This window comes from Tenrec ecaudatus, chromosome 8 (genome assembly GCF_050624435.1).
Source record: "Tenrec ecaudatus isolate mTenEca1 chromosome 8, mTenEca1.hap1, whole genome shotgun sequence".
NCBI classification, from domain to species: domain Eukaryota; kingdom Metazoa; phylum Chordata; class Mammalia; order Afrosoricida; family Tenrecidae; genus Tenrec; species Tenrec ecaudatus.
The window spans coordinates 109,574,696-109,597,170 of record NC_134537.1 but is presented as its reverse complement, the minus strand read 5'-3'; the positions used below and the strand labels follow the sequence as shown (position 1 = coordinate 109,597,170).

The following is a 22,475-nucleotide window of genomic DNA, read 5'->3' as shown; positions in this document are numbered from 1 at the left end:
TGTCCACCCCCCAGGGAGGGGTTTTGTATGTAGATCCTTGTAATCAGTTCCCCCTTTCTACCCGACCTTCCGTCCACCCTCCCAGTATCACCACTCTCACCAGTGGTCCTGAGGGATTTCTCTGTCCTGGACTCCGTGTGTCCAGTTCCTATCAGAACTGGTGTACATGCTCTGGCCTAGCCGGATTTGTAAGGTAGAATTGGGATCATGATAGTGGGGGGGGGGGAGCATTTAAGAACTAGAGGAAAGTTGTATGTTTCATCTCAACAGTATGGGTTTGTTTTTATGGGGAATCCTTTTCTGGTTATGAGCTTAACTTTAATAAAAGTTATGAAACTTTTTGTTTCATAAACAGAAAGTCTGTATCTTAGAAGAAATGCTTCTTGCTATACAGATGTGCCCCATCAATGACTGGCTCCATGAAAGATTTTGCCACTCTTTAAAAAAGAAAATCTTTATGTTTTGTCACAATTGCTTTCTTCTGAGAGGTACTAGAGTCAAAAACCCTTGGAAATGATAAGTGTTCTGAATGATGCTACAAACTGATTTGCTTTATTAAACAAAGACCAGTTCACTTGAGTACATGAACCTCCTACTACACCCTGAATCCAGTGGCCTAGCAGTTCTCAACAGAGCATGCTGAAAGGCGAATTGCAGAAGTACTTTCCAGAAAACAGTAGGTCATTCATAATTGGATGCTTTAAAGAAGAAAGATGACTGCAGAAGCTAGCTTTCTTAGATTAAACTCTCCCTTTTTTCTTAAATCATGTGAATTAGCCAAACAAGTTTTTGCAAGGCCCTAAGGGAAAAAATGCTTTGACTACAAGTGACAAGATTTTGAATTAGAAAAATCTTTAGAAAATTTGTGGAACAAAATGAAATCTCATGTTTTAGCTTCAGCAAGAAACCAAAAAACAGGATTAAATAATAATTTCCCTCCCTTGCAACAAAAACACGGCCTGGCCTGGATAAAGGACACTTTACCTGACTCTTGTGCACAACCGAAAAGCTCACTGTCTCAAGTTAATGCCAACTCATGGCAACCTTACAGGACAGGGCAGAACTGTTCCTGTGGGTTTCCAGACTGTAACTCTATAGAAATTCTCCTGCTGAGAAAAATACCTTGTAAGCTGCAGTCCAATAAACCTGCACTCAAAATGAGATTTACCAATCTGCCCAGAGACAAGTTCTAGATTTCCTTAGAAAGCCGGCAGTTTTCGGCTTTTTACATGCAAGAGCAAGCTTTCACTGACATCAAGGGCAAAAACTGAAATTGTCTCCTTTCGGTTGAAAACAAACTGTGTTCATCTCGTTTGACTCAGAGCTATATAGCAACAAACAAATAAACAGTGGTTTCACATTAAAGAGGTAAATTCTATTCACTATTTCGAGTTTCAAAAACTGAGTTTTGTGCACAGAGAAACATACCATTACCAAATCTTTTTAATTTTTAAACTCCTAAGTGGCTTAGACTATTTTTATTCAGATTACTTTAGTTTAGAGTTTTAAGTTAGCCTTTCTCAACATCAACAAATTTTCTTGTTATAAAAGAAATGTAAAACCTTTATTTTAATCTAAACCAACTGTATCTATATTTAGAATGTTATCTTTTTAAGAAGTTTTACACCTGTAGCAATGAGAAATACTATATAGTTTAAATATCTTAGCCTTGATACTGACTAGAAAAAACTATGTGTATGACCCCTAGCCATTCAGTTTTATTGTTTCTGATTCTAGCTTAATAATACTGTTTTTATAATTGTCAGGATGAATTGACAAAAATTAGGCCATTGAAAAAAAAATTAGGCCATTGGTCTTCAAATTCTAGCATGTACGTATATACTCAAGTATAAGCAGACCCGAATATTAGCCAAGGCACCTAATATTACCACAAAAACTGCATTAAAAATGTGCGGGAAAGCTCGGCTTATACACGCGTATATACGCTATCAGAATCAACTGACCCACCAGCCACTGCCGTAGAGTTAATAGACCCCGAAAGTTGCTGAGGCTGTAAGTCCTTACAGTAGCAGATTGCCGTATCTTTCTGCTGATACGTGGTTAGTGGCTTTGAGCCTCCAACTTGTAGTTAACAGCCCAGAACATAACCGACCCCATCACCAGAGCTCCAAAAATCATCTAAAGGGCTTGTTAAACACAGCTAAGCTGTGCCCTAGACGTGCAGATTTGGCAGGTCTAAGGTAGGGTTGGGAGGGTGCATTTCAACTTCTTCCTAGGTAACGGGGATGCTACCAGTTGGAGAATGATTCTTCAAGAACCACTGAGCTAGTCTAAACCAAATTAAAAAATAGTCCAACATATTTTAAATAACTGAGGTATATCCCCATAAAGGAATAGTAGTGAAAACGGGGGGGAAAACCACTCTATTATAAACCCAGCACGTTCTCAACTTGTTCTGCGTGATGCCTAATATGGATAAAAAGGTCTCCCATATAAGGGAAATTTCAAAACATTAACAGAGTAGGCAAAAAAATTACCTTTAAATATTTATCTAAAACATGGAAGAATGGTTAGATAGAATGAACACTGACTATACAAGTCTCAAAATATATTATTGTCTGCTATTAGAAATTCATTAAAAATACAAAATCGAGACATAGGCCAACACCAAGTCTCTTGACTTAAAACAAAGAACTGAAACTTAAAATAACAATAGAGTTCTTTCTTTAACTCTTCAAAAGATATACCAAGTAACTAATTAGGAACAAGAGTTAGACCAAAGGAGGTAGCAAATTTGAATTCACGTATCCATTTTATTTATAAATTACTTTAATAATGTATAATCTAAACCATTTTTTTCTGGTTTAGTTAAAAAGAACGTCTTGTTTAAAGCCAAAATCTCTAAGCATCAAAACGGTATGTGGACAAAGTACTAGACTGTCATCAAACATTAAATTTCTAAATTTGTGAGTGAATGTCTTTCAATTAAGTCTCTTCTCCAAAATATAGAGAAGCCATAACAAAGGATCTGCTTGAACCAGGTAGATTTTATCCCCAAAATCATTTACAACTCGAGTTTTGCTATCAGCTACCAAGAGGAGATTGTACTTATTGTACTTATTGCCTGGGAAAACACAGGTTAGCACTCCAATGGGTAACTCACTGTGCTACCAAGGCTCCTTTGGGGCACACTGTTATTAAGTGCAACAGTCGTTTAAATTGCATACTTGAATGAATGTAAATTAAATTTACTTTATGTTATTCATTGCAATAGTAACTGAATAGGCTGAAACACCCTAGGTGTGAGAAGAAACAGATGGCTAAATAATAGTGTGGATTTGGAAATCACTGAATACATTAGACAGGGTTCTCTAGAGACAAAACCAGATTGCTAATAATTTATATATATATATATATATATATACATAGATATATAACACAAGAAATGAACTGTTAAATTATATGGCTCACTGCAACTCACTCCTGTGAGACAATTGTGAGACACTGGCAGTCCTTCCTTCACTAGATGGAGGGCCACCAGGTAGTCCTCTGTAGAGAGAACTAGGCTATCCCAGCACAGGAAGCAAACAGCAAGGCAGGTTCCCCAACAGCCAGCCAAGTCACCAACAGTCAGTTCCCAGTTCAAGAGATGTAAATTCCAATTGTGTGACACAGCAGGTCTTGAAGGAACCTCAAATTACAGCGACACAGTCCACAGGTATGTGTACCACAGGTAGTGTAGCATGCAAAGTGAGGCACAGAACAAGCGAGGCAGCCACACACTGGTCCAATGATCAAACAGCAAGACAAGAAAGGCGAGACACGCCGAGCCATTTATTTCTCCCCCCTTCAATTAATCTCACATGTGTCTATCGGCCAGGGTGGCACAATAAACTAACTACCTCACTGAACTTCAGTATTGGCAATCTAAAATTACAAGTTGCTATTTTCATGTATACGCTTTGTTTTGTATGACATGTCCAGCAGGCATAGTTCTGTATTAGTGAATGAGCATTATTGAAAGTTTTGCCCTATCTCCAACCCTCATTTTTAAAAAAATCACTTTATTAGGGGCTCCTACAACTCTTATCACAATCCCTACATACATCAATTGTGTAAAGCAAATTTGTACATTCACTGCCCTCATCAATTCTCAAAACATTTGTTCTCCACTTATACCCCTGGCATCAGCTCATTTCCCCTTCCCTTCCAGCTCCCTCCTCCCTCATGCACCCTTGATAATTTATAAATTATTGTCATACCTTGCACTGTCCAACGTCTCCCTTCACCCACTTTCCTGTTGCCTCCAGGGAAGAGGTTGTATGTACATCCTTGTAATTGGTTCCCCTTTACACCCAACCCTCCCTCCACCCTCCCGGTATCGCCACTTTCACCACTGGTCCTGAAAGGATCATCCGCCATGAATTCCCCGTGTTTCTAATTCCTTTCTGTACCAGTAATACATCCTCGGGTCTAGCCAGATTTGTAAGGTAGAACTGGGATCATGACAGTGGGGGGGGGGGGGAAGCATTTAGGAACTAGAAGAAGCTGTATGTTTCGTCAAGACCATTCTGTAAGGGGATGTCCAATTGCCTACAGATGGGCTTTGGGTCTACACCCCTACACTCCCCCATTGCAATTTTATGATATTTTTTGTTCTGATGATGCTTGATACCTGATGCCTTCGACACCTCATGATAACACAGGCTGGTGTGCCTCTTCCATGTGGGCTTTGTAGCTTCCAAGCTATATGGCTGCTTGTTTACTTACCTTCAAGCCTTTAAGACCCCACGTTTTATCTTTTGATAGACAGGCACCATCAGCTTTCTTCACCACATTTGCTTATGCACCTTCTTTGTCTTCAGCGATCATATCAGGGAGGTGAGCATACAATGATTTTTGTTCTTTGATACCTGATAACTGATCCCTTCGGCACCTCATGAGCACACAGGCTGGCGTGCTTCTTCCATGTGGGCTTTGATGCTTTTGAGCTAGATGGCCGCTTGTTTACTTTCAAGCCCTTAGGCCCCGGACACTACATCTTTTGATAGCCAGGCACCATCAGCTTTCTTCATATTTGCTTATGCACCAGATTTGTCTTCAGTGATTGTGTCGGGAAGGGGAGCAATCATGGAATGCCAGTTTAATAGAACCAAGTGTTCTTCCATTGAGGGAGTACTTGAGTGGAGGACCAAAGGCCTTCCGCCAACTTAATAATAAACCTACAAATATAGGCATATAGATCTATATCCCCATCCTCGTATATATATTTGCATATGTACATGTCTTTGTCTAGACCTCTATTTCCCTTGACTTTGCTCCTGTCCCACTATCATGCACCGTCCCCACCTGGGTTTCAGCAATACCTCATTACATTACCCTTGATCATGCCCTACCAGGCCTCCCACACCTACCTCACCACCAATTTGGATCACTTGTTGTTTCCTTGTCCCTGGGTTTGTTAACACCACTTCCTTACCACCCCCCCACCTCACCCCCCCCCCCCCGCCAACTCCCCTTATCCCATTTCCCCCCGGAACTATCAGTCCTGCTGTTTTCTCCTCCAGATTGTTCATCCATAATCCTCATTTTTTGTGTAGTGTTCCAGTCACTTAAATTTTTAATCTGTATAAGCCAACAATCTTAATAGTTTGTCAAAATGCTTCCCTATATACATATAGTCTCCTTTGCTCAACAGTACTTTAAATTCGCTAATAAAATCTCTAAAGGGGACCAAAGACATACATATACATACATACATATATATATATGGCGCTTTTTTGCTTGCACTTAATAGTAAGCCCTAATCAAATAATTAGTTCTCATGATGCGGTATTTGACACTTGCCTTCATGAAGAGATCACAGAATATTTGAGTGCTATACCAAAGTGTAGTAAAGAAATCAGATAGTGCCCAGCTATCAGAAAGAACAGTATCTGAGGTTCTAAAGGTTTGTCTTAAAATAAGCAGCCATCCATAAGTGAGGTAGAAGAAGCACACCGGCCTGTGTGATCCAAGGATTATAAATAAAAAATCCAAGACCAGAAGAGGGATTTGCCATTATAGCTTAAATTCTGAGCACCCAGCTTGCAGAAGACTATGGGTGATAGCAAAAGCCAAATCAATTTGTAGAGTCCCCATGTGAATTAAGGTTCCTGTGAATGCCCTTTCACTATTGACCAGATGCGAACAGCCTTGCTGTCAGACAGAGTGCATTGGAAAGTGATTAATGGAGATACACCAAAAAGCCAAACTCAATTCCATCCAGTCAATGCTGACTCATAGCAACAACCCCCCTGGTGGGTTTCCGAGGCTGTAACTGTTTACAAGAGCAGAAAGCCTACTTTCTACCATGGAGCTGTTTGGTGCTTTTGAACTGCTGACCATGCAGTACTGTAGCCCAACTCATAACCACTGCACTACCAGGGCACCTACTAATGGACATATCATTAAAATTTAAAACCTTATCATTTGCTTTCCATTTTGATCAATTTTAAATTTGTTTTCATTTTTCTTATGTTCCACTTTCTTTTGGGATCAAGAATTTTCTATGTGTTTTGTTGTTGTCAACAGGTTGTTTGTTTTTTAATGATTTCTTCATATGAAATCATGACAGGTAAATCTAAAGAGCCAGTAACTAAATGTACAATCTGATCAATCCTGACAAGTGGGTTTCTGAGACTGGAACTCTTCATGAAAGCCTCGTCTTTCTCCTGCAGTGTGCACGGGTAGTTTTGTACTTAATGTTGCGGTTAGCAGCCCAAATTACGATCATGATGCCACCAAGGGCTTGGAGAAGTGTGCAGAAGAGTGTTGCTACTGGGGTTCCCAGTTCACATTAGGGTACATCAAAAAAATCTAAGGTGCCTTTAAACACAAAAAAGTCCAATAAAAACAGTAACTTTCCAGGAGATATGTCAGGTGAGTTAAGTTCCAGGCAAAGAATCAAGTCAACCCAGATTACGGCATTTATTTTTGAAAATTCTAACGGGGTAATCTTGATAGATTTACTCAATCGACACAGGGTGATCACAGGGGCATAACTAGGAAGAAAGTTTAAGAAAATTGGAAACTGTTCTGATGAGAAAAAGGATGTTACTTAAGAAAAGTACTTACCTTCATGTAATTTACAATCTTAGCAAGAACTCCAAATTTATATCCAGAGCTTCCTGAGAGAGCTTTCAAGTTAAATGGTCCATTACTATGATCTGAAAATGAATTTTAAAACACAATTATATAGAGGATAAGATTAAGACAAAACCAGCATTACATCTATACATTAATAACAGATCATTTAAAAAAGAAAATAAGAGAAAAAAATACCTAACAGTACATTTAACTAGGGAAGTAACTAGACTCGCACTTAAATCTATAAAGTATTCCTTAAGAAATTAAAGCAGCTCTAAATAAATGGAATCACTACCCATCTCCCAATGATCCTGAAACTTTGCAAGTAGTATTTCAAACACCAACTGGTCACCTGTGGTGGGCAGGTTTAGCAGAGCTTCTAGAATATGAAAGATAAAGGAGAAAAACCTGCTGATATATTGCCAACCATTAGCAAATAAACACCCTATGAATCACAACAGAGTACTAGCCAATATAGTGCCAGAAGGCAGTCCTCAAGTTTAGAAGGCATTCAAAATGAAGTAATGGCCATAACAATGGATTTAAGCATACCAATAATCATGAAACAGGACAGGGCAGTGTTTCATTCTGTTGTACATGTGGTCACCAGGAATCATAACTGACTCAATAGCAACTAACAACAACAAAATGGAAAAGCATCCTGTGATCATAGACTAGAAGATTTAATATTGTGACAATGTCATTACCACCTAAAATGATCTACAGAGCCAATGCAATCGTGACCCATCAAAAATCCAACTATCTTTCTTACAGAAGAGGGAAAGCCAATACTCAAATTCATGTGAAAGCATAATCGGTCCCAAATAGCTAAAAAAAAAATCTTGAAAAAAAACACAATAGGACTCACACTCGTCAATTTCAAACCGTATAGATCAATGAAAGAGAATTCAGAGTTCTTAAATAAGCCTTTATAGCTATGTTTTGGGCAAAAGTACTAAGAACAGTCTCTTCTGTAAATGGTGCTAGTATTACTAGTTCTCCACATGCCCAAGAATGAGGCTGGACCAATACCTCACACCATAAACAAGCATTACTGCAAAATGAATCAGTGATATAAAAATTAAAGTTTACAACTCTTGTAAGAAAATACTGGGATAAAATCACAAGACCATTTTTAAGATACTTAGATGTAAAATCAAAACAATAATAATAGAAAATAGCAAACTGGATTTCATTTTTAAAGAGTTAATCAACAAAGTGTAGAGAAAACTTTTAGAGTGGGATAAAATATATGGCGAACCAGGCATCTGGTAAGGGCTTATATCCAGAATGCCAGGTGATTCAAAAAGTTCGTGGAAAAATTAAATTGAAAGATAATGCAATTTTTCTACAAACCTTCTGAAGCTCCCTTGTATGTTAACAACTCAATCACAAAAAGACAAAGCAACCCAATTTTTAAAATGGACAACGGACTTCCTATTTCCCAAAGATAATATACAAATGGCCAATAAGCACATAAAAAGATGCTCAAGGTCATTATTGTTGTTAGATGCTATCAGGCAACGTTGCATGTGTCAGAGCAGAACTGTATTCCATAGGATTTAGAACGTGTGACACCTGGAAATAAACTGTCAGGCCTGTCTTCTGAGGCACCTCTGAGTTGGTCCAAACTGACAACCTTACAGATAGCGATGGTCTACTTCTTTGCGGCTGACGAAATTGGAAATCATAACCATGTCATATCACCTCATACCAACGCAATGGCTATTGTCAGAAAATTAGAAAATAGCAAGTGTGGGAGAGGATGTAGAGAAGCTGCATTGCTAGTAGAAATGTAAAATGGTATAGCTACTGTGAAAAACCATTTAGAATATACCCGAGAAGTTAAAACCCATCAATTCTAGTCCTCCATACACCCAGAGAACTGAAGCAGAAATACGGAATGTGTACCACGGTATTTATTACTCAGGATAGCCAAAGGTGAACAAATTCAAGTACCCATCAACAAGTAAAAGAATCTACAAAATATGTTGTTCAAATAAAAGAATATTATTTAGTCATTAAAAATCAAGTGAAATTCTGATAAATGCTATTACATAGGAGAGCCTTGAAAACACGATGCTACATGGACTAAGCCAGAAACAAAGACAAATGTTAAATGAGCCAGTTTAAGTTTCCGTCCAAGGTGATCTAAAATGCTTGGAAGTAGTAGTGATGGTAGTACATCACCTAAATGTTTTTATTTTTTACTTTGTTATTTAATTAGGTTTTTTCCAAGAAAACTAGAACACCGATTTGAGAGGTTAAGTTCCAATTGTGAGTGCAAAGGAAGCTCGCAAGCCCTGGATCTGAGGAATACCTTTGATTTTTGCCAAAATGTGGGGGTCCAAGGCTTTCTGATCAGCCTTGAGCTGATCTGTGATCTCATATTTCTCCTTCTCGGTGTCAAAGATCTCGCCTTCTTGGTGTCTGGGCTTCTGCAGCTGCTTCTTCTTGAAGCAGGTGTCCATGAAATGCTTGAGGATTTTCACACCATTGCTATCAATTTTGGTGGAGGTGGCGATGACAAATTTCTGGTGTGTTCTACGCAGAGGAACTCAATTAAAGGAGAGAGGTCCAGTCACAAGCAGCAAGCCACTGTCCAGCTGCTTCAGGAAAACCACTCCTGACTCGGTGGAGTCCTGTGAGGATGATCTAACAGTCCCCGGGTGATGCTGGCACGCAGTCACCTGACACACTGATTGAAGGGCATTTTGCCATGTCTCAACAGATTCCGAGACACGGCTCCTGTAGGCTAATACCAAGGCATTTGTGCAGCTTCACCACTCGCCATTCTGGTCATTTTGTGACAGTAGCCAGGACCGTCTCTTTCTTCTTCTCAACCCAGGATTTGGCTGCTGAATACTCCCTCTTGTACATGGCCTTTCTGGAATGCATGGAGGAGCTGGAATACCAGCCAATTCCTCTGACTACGATGGGGTTTTGGCTGTAGTGGGGCTTCTCCTTAGGTTTTTTACCCTTGATTTTAGCCTTCTTAACTTGGCCACTGGCATCTTATTTCTTGACTTCTGGCTTCTCCCTGGTGCCTAGCATTTTCTCAGCCTTTTCACCCACCATCTTGCAAGAGGGGAACCATGTAAATGTTATTAATATCAATTGTACACTTTAGAAGGATCAAATGGCACCAATTTTATATGAGAGGCTTTCTTAAAGTTCATGGAAAAGTGGAATTAAAAACAATGGAATTTTTCTACGAACTTTTTGAAGCCCTCTGTATATATTTCAATGCCAAGAAATTGTAAAGTATAACATATTTTCAGACTGGACATGATTTAGATTTTTAAGAGCTTGGGCAGCATAGCTGGTTACAAGCTGGGCTGGCAGCTAACCACAAAGCCAGCAGTTTGAACACATCAGGTATCACATAGAAGACTAGGCTTTCTGTTCCATAAATATTTGAATCTCACACCTAAAGGGGTAGTTTTACTCAGTTCTATAGAGTCGCTATGAGTAGGAATCAACTAGATGACAGAGAATTTAGTTTGGTTTTTGAAAGATGACTAACTCTTCTAAAGCAGTTCCTGTTTGAGTTTTTCAACTTAATGAATTTTATCATGTAAAATTTGGTGAAAAATACAAAATCTATTAAATGTGAAATAAACTATCAATTTTCTCACTAAGTGTAGAAACAAAGTCTGTTCTTAGGTGCTGTCAAATCAGTTCCAACTCATAAACCACATGTACAGTAGAATGAAGCTCTACTGAGTGCCATTCTAATTACTGTTCTTTATGTTTGAGCCCATTATTGCAGCCACTATGTCAATCCAGCTTGTAAAGGGTCTTCCTCTTCTTTGCTGCCTTCTCTACTTTACCAAGCATGATGTCCTGCTCCAGGGACTGGCTCTCCTGATAACATGTACAAAGGATATTAGATGAAGTCTCACCTAAGGAGCATTCTGGCTGTATTTCTTCCGAGCCAGATGTTTTTCTGTTGACAGTTCATGAAACTTTCAATATTCTTTACCAACATCATAATTCAAATGCATCCATTCTTCTTCAGCCTTCCTTATTCAATGTTCAACTTTCACATGCGCATATGAGGCCACTGAAAATAGCATGGCTTGGGTCATTTAGAACTAAAGAACACTTAGTTCTCAAAATAAACATCCAAGCTTTTCAACACTTTAAATAGGTCTTGTGCAGCAGATGTACCCAAAGCAATGCACCATTTGATCTGTTGACTAGTGCTTCTAAGAGCACTGATTGAAATCCATGACAATTTCTATCTTTTCTCTGTTTATAATGATGTTATCTTCTGGTCCAGTTGTGAGAATTTTGGTTTATTTATATTGAGTTGTAATCCATCCTGAAGTCTGCAATCTTTGATTTTCATCAGTAAGTGCTTCAAGTCCGCCTTTACTTTCAGTCAAAAAGGGGTTGTTGTCATTTAAATATCACAAGATATTAAAAAGGGGCTCTGGTGACAGTAGTTACACATTAGACTGCTAACTGCAAGGGATAAAAACCACCATCCACTCCATAGAAGAAAGACAAGACTTTCTACACCCATTAAGAGTTAGTCTTGGAAACCCACAGGGGCGGTTAGACCCTATCCTATGGATCCCTATGTCAGAATCAAATAGATGGCAATGAGAAACAACGTGCAAATAACTCAAAAGTTTAAATACATTTCCTATATAGGTCCTATTATGTCACTCTATCATTAATAACTAATTAGGCACATTATTTTTTAAACAAGGGAACTGTGGTGAAGCAAAATTACTTAGTGTGAAATTACTTAAGGTAATATAATCATATACTTTTAAGTCTTACCAAATGACTGGGTAATTTAAGCGTAGAAGATAGTACCTTGAAGATTGGTCAGTTTTGACATCGTTCTGGGTGTAAGAAGGAGTCTTCTCATACAGAGGAACAGGAATCCATGACTCTCAAGGAAGAAGAATTACTCACAGAACCTGTGAGATCCATGCCTGGCAAAGGCACTGAAGGCACCAGAAGTTGCAAAACAATGCCCAGGAACTGCACCAAGACCAAGAGGCAGAGTGTCCCAGCCCATGGAAAGAATAAAACCAAGTACCTTCAGGCAGGAGCCTGTTTGCAGAGTGGGGTGTCATGGGCATGTACCAATGCTAAGGGAGCCTTGTAACACTTGCTCCACCTGGGCAGAGGCTAAGGGGTAGCGTGACTGAGAGGCCGAGCACCAGAGAAAACATGCTGCTGGCATGACAGAGAAGCAGCTTTGCTATATACAAAAGGGCTGTATCCTCAATGTTTTCTGGTCCTGATTTGTAGTAACTTGTTAACTTCCCTAATACATACCCATAAACTGTGTGTTGTTTTATCAGTTTTGTGTGGCCAATGCAACCAATTATCAAATCCATCAGAGAAGTGCCGTGGAGGGATGGTCGGTTCAAAATAAGGTAAAATAGGATGGAGGTTGGAAACATGTCTGATGTCTACCTTGTGGCAATCAGCTTGGGCTGGGGTGCAGTGGGAGTCCCCTTTCTACAGAAACTGGAAGACGTCACATCAGACCTCCACATTATCATATTCCTGGAGACAATACAAACTCAGCCTGATCCACAGGGCCTTACTAACAAACTTTAAACCATAAGAAGTGATAAATTATGTGTGAGGAATTTTTTAAATTCAATTTATCACCTATTTTATCAATTATTACTTATCAACTTAAACCAAATAAATGAAAATCAATGTAATTCTACTCATTAAAAGATATATTATAACAATTTTAAAATAAACATGAGAAAAAATATATAAGCACTTCTCAATAAGGATGACAACACTGTTTTGAAAAGCCCCTAACCCCCGAGATCTAGTTTTAATGTGGAGCAACCTTTATGGAAGACGTTTTAGAACATCGATCATTTTGTTTCATCTTACGAACTGAAACCCTAACACTATCAACATACCACAAATGAATTTTATTAGTTATAGGCAGGAACAATAAAAAATACATCATAACTATTAGACGCACATTTCAGAAGCACACATCCTATTATCAAGCCATCAGATATCATCATGTTCCCATGTGGCTGATCCATTGGTTAAATAAGTAGGGGGAGGGAAACAAATCTCTGGCATCAGCACAGTAATAATTTAAACAAAAGAATGCATTACAAAAAACACAAGTCAAATGCAACAATTGTCAGCGATCCAAAAGAACAACGTCTAGATGGCAGCATAATACTCTTCAGATTAGTTAGTGAAAAGGCTTTATTGAGTCTTTCTTTTTTTAGACTAAAATGAAATTTCATATACAATTTCCCTTTAAAAAATAATGTGACACAGGAGGGAGGAGTGCAATTTGCGCAGGTGCTAAGCAGAGCAGTTGGACTCAAGAGACATTACCCTGGTGCCAATGGTAGAGGTTTCAAGTCACATGGTGCCACCACCAGCTATGCTGCCTGAGTATCAGCTTTACAGATAGAAGATGGCCGTGCCTAGGGTCCACGGAACTACCATGTTTCCCCACTCGGTGTCTTGCCTCATGCTCTCGTCCTCCTGGCTTGCTCCCCCACAGTCAAGGTCTAGCTCAGACACTGCCATCTCCACACAGTGCTCGCAGCTCTCCAGAGGACAATGCTTTCCCTCTTTTGAGCTCAACAGTCCTTCCTCTGCTCGCTCTCAGGTATCAAGCACTTTCTGCTTAATTTGGAGCATTCAGGGTCAAACCTGTCCTGTCTATTTGCAAATGCTCCCCCGGGCTAGAACAGGGACATGTCCTACTATGTGCCCTCATGGCTGGGCAGGGTTCATGGCCTGAGTAAGGAGAAGGATGGTTCCCAAAGAGCTTTACTGAAAAGCAACAGGAATATGCCATGCTTCTAGAGCCAAGTGGGTATGATTCCACTTGTTTGAGGAAGGTGGGTGCAAGACTGGCTTAGGCTACACACTCCCCCTGCCACTCATATGGGTCTTCACCAGCCTGTAGGAGAAAGATGAGGTCATGTGCTTCCAAAAAGAGTTACAGTTTCATAAACCCTATCAAGCAGTTCTACTATATTCTACAGCAGCGGTCTCATGTGGGTCATAACCCCTTTGGGAATTGAACGACTCTTTCACAGGAGTCACCCGATTCCTAACAGTAGCAAAATCAGTTATGAAGTAGCAACAAAAATAATTTTATAGTTGGGGGGTCACAACATGAGGAACTGTATTAAAGGGTGGCGGCATGAGGAAGGTTGAGAACCACTGTCCTATAGGGCCATTAAGAGTCAGATAGACTCAGACCAGGTATAAGGCATCATGCAAAAAAAAAAAAAAGATATAAGTGTGTGTGTGTATGTATGTGTATATATGTGTATATGTATATATGTATGTGTATATATGTATATATATATCATATTAAATGAAGGGGGAAGTGCAGAGTGGAGACCCAAGGCCCAAGTGTCGGCCAATGGAGATCCCCTCATAGAGGGGTTTAGGAGAGGAGATGGGTTAATTAGGGTGTGAGGTAGTATCGATGAAGAACACAGCTTTCCCCCAGATCCTGGATGCTTCCTCCCCCCAACTACCATGATCCGAATTCTACCTTGCAGGGCTGGATAGGACAGAGGCTGTACACTGGTACATATGAGGGCTGGAGGTACAGGGAATCCAGGGTGGATGATACCTTCAGGACCAAGGGTGTGAGGGACGATGCTGGGAGAGTGGAGGGTGAGTGGGTTGGAAAGGGGGAACTGATTACAGGGATCCACATGTGACCTCTTCCCTGGGAGAGGGACAGCAGAGAAGGGGGGAAGGGAGACTCCGGATAGGGCAAGATATGACAAAATAACGATGTATAAATTACCAAGGGCATATGAGGGAGGGGGGAATGGGGAGGGGGAGGGGAAGAGGACCTGATGCAAGGGGCTTAAGTGGAGAGCAAATGCCTTGAGAATGATTGGGGCAGGGAATATATGGATGTGCTTTATACAATTGATGTATGTATATGTATGGATTGTGGTAAGAGTTGTTTGAGTCCCTAATAAAATGTAAAAGAAGAAAAGAGAAAAAAATGATTAGGGCAAAGACTGTACAGATGTGCTTTATACAATTGATGTATGTATATGTATGAACTGTGAAAAGAATTGTATCAGCCCCAATAAATTGTTAAAATAAAAAAATTAAAAAAAAAAAAAAGAGTCAGATAGACTCAAGAGCACTGGGTACTGATTAAACACTCAGTTGCCAACTACTGTTTGAGCCCCACCAGCCACTCCATGAGGAGCCCTGGTGGCTATGTAGTGATTATGTGTTGGGCTGCTAACTGCAAGGTCAGCAGTTTTCTTTCTCAGAAGAAGGGGCTTTCAACTCCCATAAAGTTACAGCCTTGGAAACCCACGGGGCAGTTCTACCCTATCCTATCGGGACACTATGAGTCATCATTGATTTGATGGCAGTGAATGAGTCACTCCATGGCAGAAAGATGACGCAGTCTGCTTCCTGGTCTGTCTTCTAGTACCAGGAATCAGAATTGACTCGGTGGCAATGGTTTCATCATTTTCCCTTTTGTTGTTGTTGTTTAGGTGTTGTGGAGTTGGTTCCAACTTATAACAACCCCATGTACAACACAACAAAACCATGTCCGGTCCTGTGCCATCCTCACAATAATCTGTCAGGTTTGAACCCACTCTTGCAGCAGTGTCAACCCATCTCATGGAGTCTCCTTTCTCCCTTCGCTCCCACTTCAACAAGCATAAGGGATGTGTCTCTCCTGATAGCATGTCTAAAGTATGTCAGACAAAGTCTAACCATCCTTCTTGTTAAGGATCATTCTAGATGAACTTCTTCCAATACACATTTCTTTGTTCTTCTGGCAGTTCATGGTACTTCCAACATTCTTCACCCACACAATAATTCAAGTGCATCCACTTTTCTTACATCTTCTCTACTCACTGTCCGATTTCCGCACACGAGTTAAGTAAAAACATTATGCCTTGCGTCAGGCACACCTTAGTCTTCAAAGCAATCCTTGCTCTTCAACATTAAAAAGATCATTGGCAGATTTGCCCGAGGCAACACATTGTTTGATTTCTTGATTGCTTCCTGGGTATTGATTATGGTTCTAAGCAAGATGAAATCCTTGAAAACTTCCATCCTTTCTTGGTTTACCATGTTACCTACTGGTCTAGCTGTGAGGATTTTTGTTTTCTTTATACTAAAGGCCACAGTCATGGATCTATGCGCAAGTGCCCCAAATCCTCTTCATTTTCAGCAAACAAGGATGCATTATGTGTGTATGGAAAATTGTTAATAAGCCTTTCTCCAATCCCGATATACCATTCTTCTTCATACAGTTCAGCTTCTCAGGTTATTTGCTCAGTATACAGACTGTATAAGTAACGCTAAAAGAGGCAACCCTCACACATTTTCCTTGACTTTAAGCCACAGAGTACTCCTTTGGTTTTTTGTTTAAACTACCTCTTGGCCTATATACAGGCTCCGCATGAACACAACGACGTGGTCTGGAATTCCATTTACCCCACCTTTATGGCCCCCAATCTAATGTACCAATTTATCTATAACTTAAAGATGAGTCTGCATATAATCTTCCCAGTCCTCTGTTGTTATAATAGCCAATCTCATATTTAAAATTGTATAATGCTTAGACCACAATCCTAAATAATACACCACAAATTAAAACTATCTTTAAACATCCAACTGGAGAGTCTTTTGCCCTTTAAATTTCAAAATGCTTTTTAATGTAGGTAGCAATCAAACCTCCTCTCACCTTGCAGAGTTAAAAATCTTAATTCTTTGCCCTTAATTTTTCTCCTTAAATCAAACCACCAGATGTAAATTACCACTTACAAAGGGCAAGATTTACATATGGAAATAAATTTCATTTATAAGATCTCATGCACGCTTCCTGGAGGAAATATCGTGCATGTAAACCCGGGCTATTTGTTTCCAAGGTTACTACCTCTCCCACCATTAAGCTTCCAATCTTAGCAATGTAATATTCATGGGAAGAACTGCAATTTTACAGTTAAACACTAAGGATTCACAAATTTGGTAGTAATCCACAAAATCCAACACAGAAATGTAGCTCAATGACAAACAGAAAGGTGAGAAAAAGGAGTGGCAGTTTATACCTCAAACAGCTCTATTCAAGTTTATGAATGATTTAAGGATAGCAGGACTTAATGCAAATGAACACAGAGGAACCTGTCAGCTGCACTGTGGTTCAGCCAATAGAAGCAAAGCACCATCTTGGCTGTGCACTAGCCTGCATTACAAACAGACCATACCATCGCTGCAACAGCATCCTTTCAGGGAAAAGGTAGGTTTATACAATTTTATTTTGATATATGTCCTATTGATACAAAAGAAACGTACTTTACCTAGAAAGCCAACCAGAAGGCTTTTACCTACTAACAACCAAAACAGGAAATATATTCAATTCAATGCCTGGTAGATTTTTAAAATAAAAATAGGAACACTGGCTTGCGTTATCTGACAAGCACCCTTACCATCTGTGCCTTAATGGAAAATTCATCACTGTGGAATTTTATATGAACCTGATCTACATCCAGGCCTTAATAATAAACCGTAAAGTGTTTGCGGTCTCCTGGTTAATTGCTAATTTCTCTTCTCTAAGGGATTTCATTTCAGCAGTTTGGTCTATCTTAACAAAGGATTTTTCTTAAAGAGAAATCTAGACTAAAAACAAATTCTGCTCTGATCATATGTAGAAATTACATTTGGCTAGTTTTAAAAACAGTTACTTATAAGAAAGTTTGTTACACTTTGACAAACCTAGGAGGAACCCCCCCTTTTTTTTTAATTTGAGGGAGATACAAAGAAGGCTAAGAAATAAACCATAATTCTAATTTCATTAACAGTAAAAAGACCATAAATGATCACTATGCTGGTTATATCATATTGCAACCAAAGGGATGTTTTATAGGGCTTCAGACTTCTTAACATTTAATTAAAATAATTCCTTAGTGAAATCCTAAAATGTAATTTACTCTAATTTATAAATCATGCCATTATATAGAAACCTTTTAAAATAGAGTTTTATTTTTGGTAAGATATAATAAACTTATCATTGCATTAAAATATAACATTAAAATTGTTATTAAATTGATCCTCAAGGTAAATACAAAATGTAAGTGTTCCTGGCAGATTATATTTAAGACAAAAAATGTGTTCTAAGAGGAGGGACAAGTATCTTCCGGGGAAATATTTTTATAACTCAAAACATTCATTGTCTATTAAAATTTCACATCAACTAATGAACAAATATCTAAATTCACAATATTTAAGCATGAAAATAACCATTTAGTAGATGCTAGAGCTCGAGGATATTATCTGTAAACACTGGCATATTATCTAACTTTTCTTCCTGTGTTTGTGGGAAAATCTATTCAATTCTCAATTTATTTCTTTTATTTCATAGCCAGCATTCAGTTACTGTAAGGAAAGTATCTCTTGTACAACCCAATGGCTGCTGTAATTTGATACTAGCTCTCCCCAAATTCAGCACAATGGTGTTGTGGCTTTCTATAAAAAATAAAAATTTGTCTCACATTAAAAATAAAACACTTCTGTCAAGTAAAACTGTTAGCTTGTAACTCAAATTTCAGGTAAACTGTAAACAAAATCCTACCCACCCACCCACCCCACCACACACACACACACACACACACACACACACACACACACACACACAGTCTTCCACTCTAAAAGCAGACTCCATCTTCCGTGTAATATTAGTGAGAGTTAGCACAGATGGGGACTCATTGCTCTCATTCAACCTCCTTGGGGCTTTCGCAGACCTCAATTGAGGGAGTTACTCTACATTTCAAGGCTATTATAGTTACTTGATTATATTCTCAAAAACATTAGAGAATTTAATTCAAGAGTTAAAGGCTCTTATTTTTTTTTCATAGTTAAATCTAGAATAACTTTATTCTCATTTGGCAATTTAAGGTTCCAGAACTTTTCCAAATCTTATCCCTATATTCTACTACAGCCTTTTTTAATGGGAGGGAAACTAGGTTTGAAATCTCTAAATCAAATTCATTGCTACTGAGTAGATTCCAACTCAGGGACCCTATAGGACAAAGCAGAACTGGTCCCTGAGTTTCACATATTGTAACTCTATTGAAGTTAAAAGTCTCATCTTTCTCCTGAGCAGCAGCTGGCGGCTTCGACCTGCTAACCTTGCAGATAGAAGTTCAATGTGTAACTAGAATATATATTTAGGGGGAAAAAAGTTTTTTTAAAAAACAAGATTTACTTAAAAAGCTCTCAATTCCTGTTGAAAAGATGAGGGATGGAATATTCTGTAAGTAAATTGTTCTTTTTTTTTTCACTTTTACTACTTATAAACTATGCTATAGCATTTATTTAGTATCAGGTAAATAATTTAAGTTCAAAGACCATCTCAGAATTCTATTCCTGTAAACAGTTTGTAGTCTTGGAAACCCATGGGGCAGTTCTACCTTGTCCTATAAGGTTGCTATGTATTGGAATCGACTTGATAGCATTGAGTTGTCCTAAATATAACACAAAAATTATAAGTAGAATTCTACAGTATTCTGAAAGAATAAACGACATTAGAATTAAGGTAGAAAATTACTTTGCATTGAAGGTTTAATTTTTTTTTCTTTCAGGTATTTCCAGTAACTAACTAAAGAATGAATGTTTTGAAGGAAAAAAAGATGTTCCTAGAATTTTAAGTTACAATTATGAAAATGTAGTGTCAAAATTAAGATTTACAATCTCAGTCTTGTAAGATAAAATGTCTTTGTAAATGTTCATGTTGAATTACAAATATAAATACAAATTTTTACATGTATAAAGAAATATAGATGTCGGAGAAAACCTTCAAAATGTTCCTTGTTAGGATTTGGGAAATGAATTAAAAAACCACAAAATTTTTTTTTAAAGATTGAAATATTGAATTGTGTGATTGGTGGATTATGACCCAATTAAAGGGGTTTTTTTGTTGTTTAAAAAAAAAAGTTTTGGTTTTCTCAGTAGTTACCAATATGCTCATTAAGTACTAAATTGTCATCAAATACAACATAAACCTGACACACATGTAATACCTCTTCCTTAAACTGCTTAGACACTTCCCATAAAGTTTACACGTGACGTTAGAGAGGCATACATTGCTCCCCCACAGGCAATGTTCCAAGTATAATTATGATACACACTTTGTATGTAGATAAAGCACATTCTGATCAAAATGGGCATCTACTAATCATAATTCTAATTTTCTTAAAGTAACCTAGAAAACTCAGCACATGTATTACATAGCTATATAAAACTTTTAAAGCAAAGGGGGAAACAGTATATACTTTTTTTCTTTTTAAATTACTTGGTTTGCATTCAAATGCATTCAATGTTTCAAAAATCGAAGACTATTATGAGCTTTGGTGGTACTGTTAGGTAAGCACCAGAATGAATGTTAACTCCAAGTTCAGCAGTTCAAACCCACCAGCTGCTCTGCAGCAAAAGATAACACCCTCTGTTCCCATAAAGATTCAGTCTCAGAAAATGTCATTGGGCTTGTTTGTGCTTATTTCTTTTCTTTTGGGGGGTATACCCTGAGAAATCTCACTGCCAGGCCTGTCTCCATACTTTCTCTCCCTACCCAACCACACAAGTAAACCATGGTGATTAATTTATTGTATATCCTTCTAAGATTTTTGTGCTGACACAAGCAAATGCAAATACATATTTTTATTTCTCCTTTTCCTTTATACATTGTCCCATGCCTTTCTCTTTTCACCTCAACAATTTATCTTTCTGTCACCACACTTGCGTCATTTGTGTGTAATATTCTATTGTGTCCATATCAAGTAAGGTATGGGACATTTACAGAAAAGGGGAAAACAAAAAACATACATTTGCACAATAATCTTGTTGGGGATACTGGGAGGTTTCAAATACTCACAGTATTGCTAGGTACCATCAAGTCAGTTCCTACCCACGGGGACTACAAAAGAAACACTTCCCAACCCTAGGCCATCCTCACCATTGTCCCTATGCGTGTGCCCACTGCTGCAGCCACTGGTGTCTCTCCTTTCACTGCCCCTTTCCTTCACCAAACAGCATGTCCTTCTCCAGGGACTGGTCTCTCCTGACATTATGTCCAAAGAATGCATCACACAGTCTCCCATCCTTGCCTCCAAGGAGCACTCTGGTTATACTTCTTCCAAGACAGATCCATTTATCCTCTTAGCAGTCGTTGGTACATTGCATACTCCTCTCCAGCACCACAATTCAAACAGTTCATGGAAAATGTTCATTACTTTTCAATCCTCCATTACCTACCCCAGCACCTGTGTTTTTGTTTTGTTTTTTAAATCAACTTGTTGACACCCTCTTATACAAAAATACTAATGTAAGGAGCCCTGCGGAGTAGCAGAATGGCTAAGCTCTTAGCTGCTGATCTGAAAGTTGGCAGTGTGAACCCACCCAAGGGCTCCTCTGGAAACAGGCCTGGCCATTTGCTTCCAGAGCTGTAACAACCAAGGGAATCCTATTAGGCAATTCTACATGTCACATGGGGTCGCTCTGCATGAGAACAGACCTGACAGCCCACAACAATTACATTAAGTTAATCAGAAGAATAGTTTATTGATGGGCACAGACTGGCCACAACTAAAATGAATTAAGTATGTGTATGTGTGTCTCTCTCATTACTAATTTTTTTGTAGGGGGAGGCGCCCACAGACCTGAAAGAATTTTAAAGAGTTGGCTTTTATCTGAAAAGTAAACACAAAAGGACATTCCTTATGCTAGAATTTCCTTTTAGTAACTTACATTATTATCTTTATAATGTCTCCCTAGTTTTAAAAGGCCAACCCAAACAAAAACTTACCAATCAAAATACAAAGGAATAATAATCTCAGGGTAATTTCAGCTAGGTACTTCTGTAAATGATAGCTTTATGTGGTCAGTTTTTTGAGAAAAACACTAAATGTCTGCTAGGAAGACAGAATTATAGGTGAAACTTTTAGTCTTGACTTAAAATTTCTATAATGATGCTTCTGAAAGCATCAGTAGTATAATGTGTTAACTATGTCCAGAGGCTCTCTTCTTCCTCTCCCCTCATGGTTCCCCATGCAGCCCCTTCTGTACATTTAGAAGAGGATGCTTCAAAAGAGATGCCTAGATTTTCAAAAGCAATCAATTATTTCCCAACAGAGAATCTTAAGAAATTTTTATGAACACTGAAGAGGTCCTAGTTTAGCCCAGAATAATTTTTCAGACCGACTCCTAAAGGGATTATCCCTGCTCTGCACCTACCCCCAAGTGATACTACTACTTACTTCACACTGGTCTTACTCTTCATCGTCTCTACCAACTCTACTTTTCAAAGGGAACCCAAAACTCATTCATCCTGAAGTAAAAATAACCATGTGTATTACCCACTT

General features: G+C 38.6%; 1 protein-coding gene and 1 pseudogene across 1 annotated transcript in view; both read right to left on the bottom strand.

The window, feature by feature from the left end:
* The window catches only part of GTF2E2 (general transcription factor IIE subunit 2), an 81,639-nt gene that overhangs the window by 38,230 nt on the left and 20,934 nt on the right, over positions 1–22,475 (bottom strand). Inside the window, exon 3 of the mRNA XM_075556723.1 lies at positions 7,078–7,169. Within this exon, the coding sequence (XP_075412838.1) occupies positions 7,078–7,169 (92 nt within the window). The remainder of the gene's footprint in view (positions 1–7,077; positions 7,170–22,475) is intronic.
* LOC142454605 (large ribosomal subunit protein eL6 pseudogene) lies at positions 9,354–10,167 on the bottom strand (annotated as a pseudogene).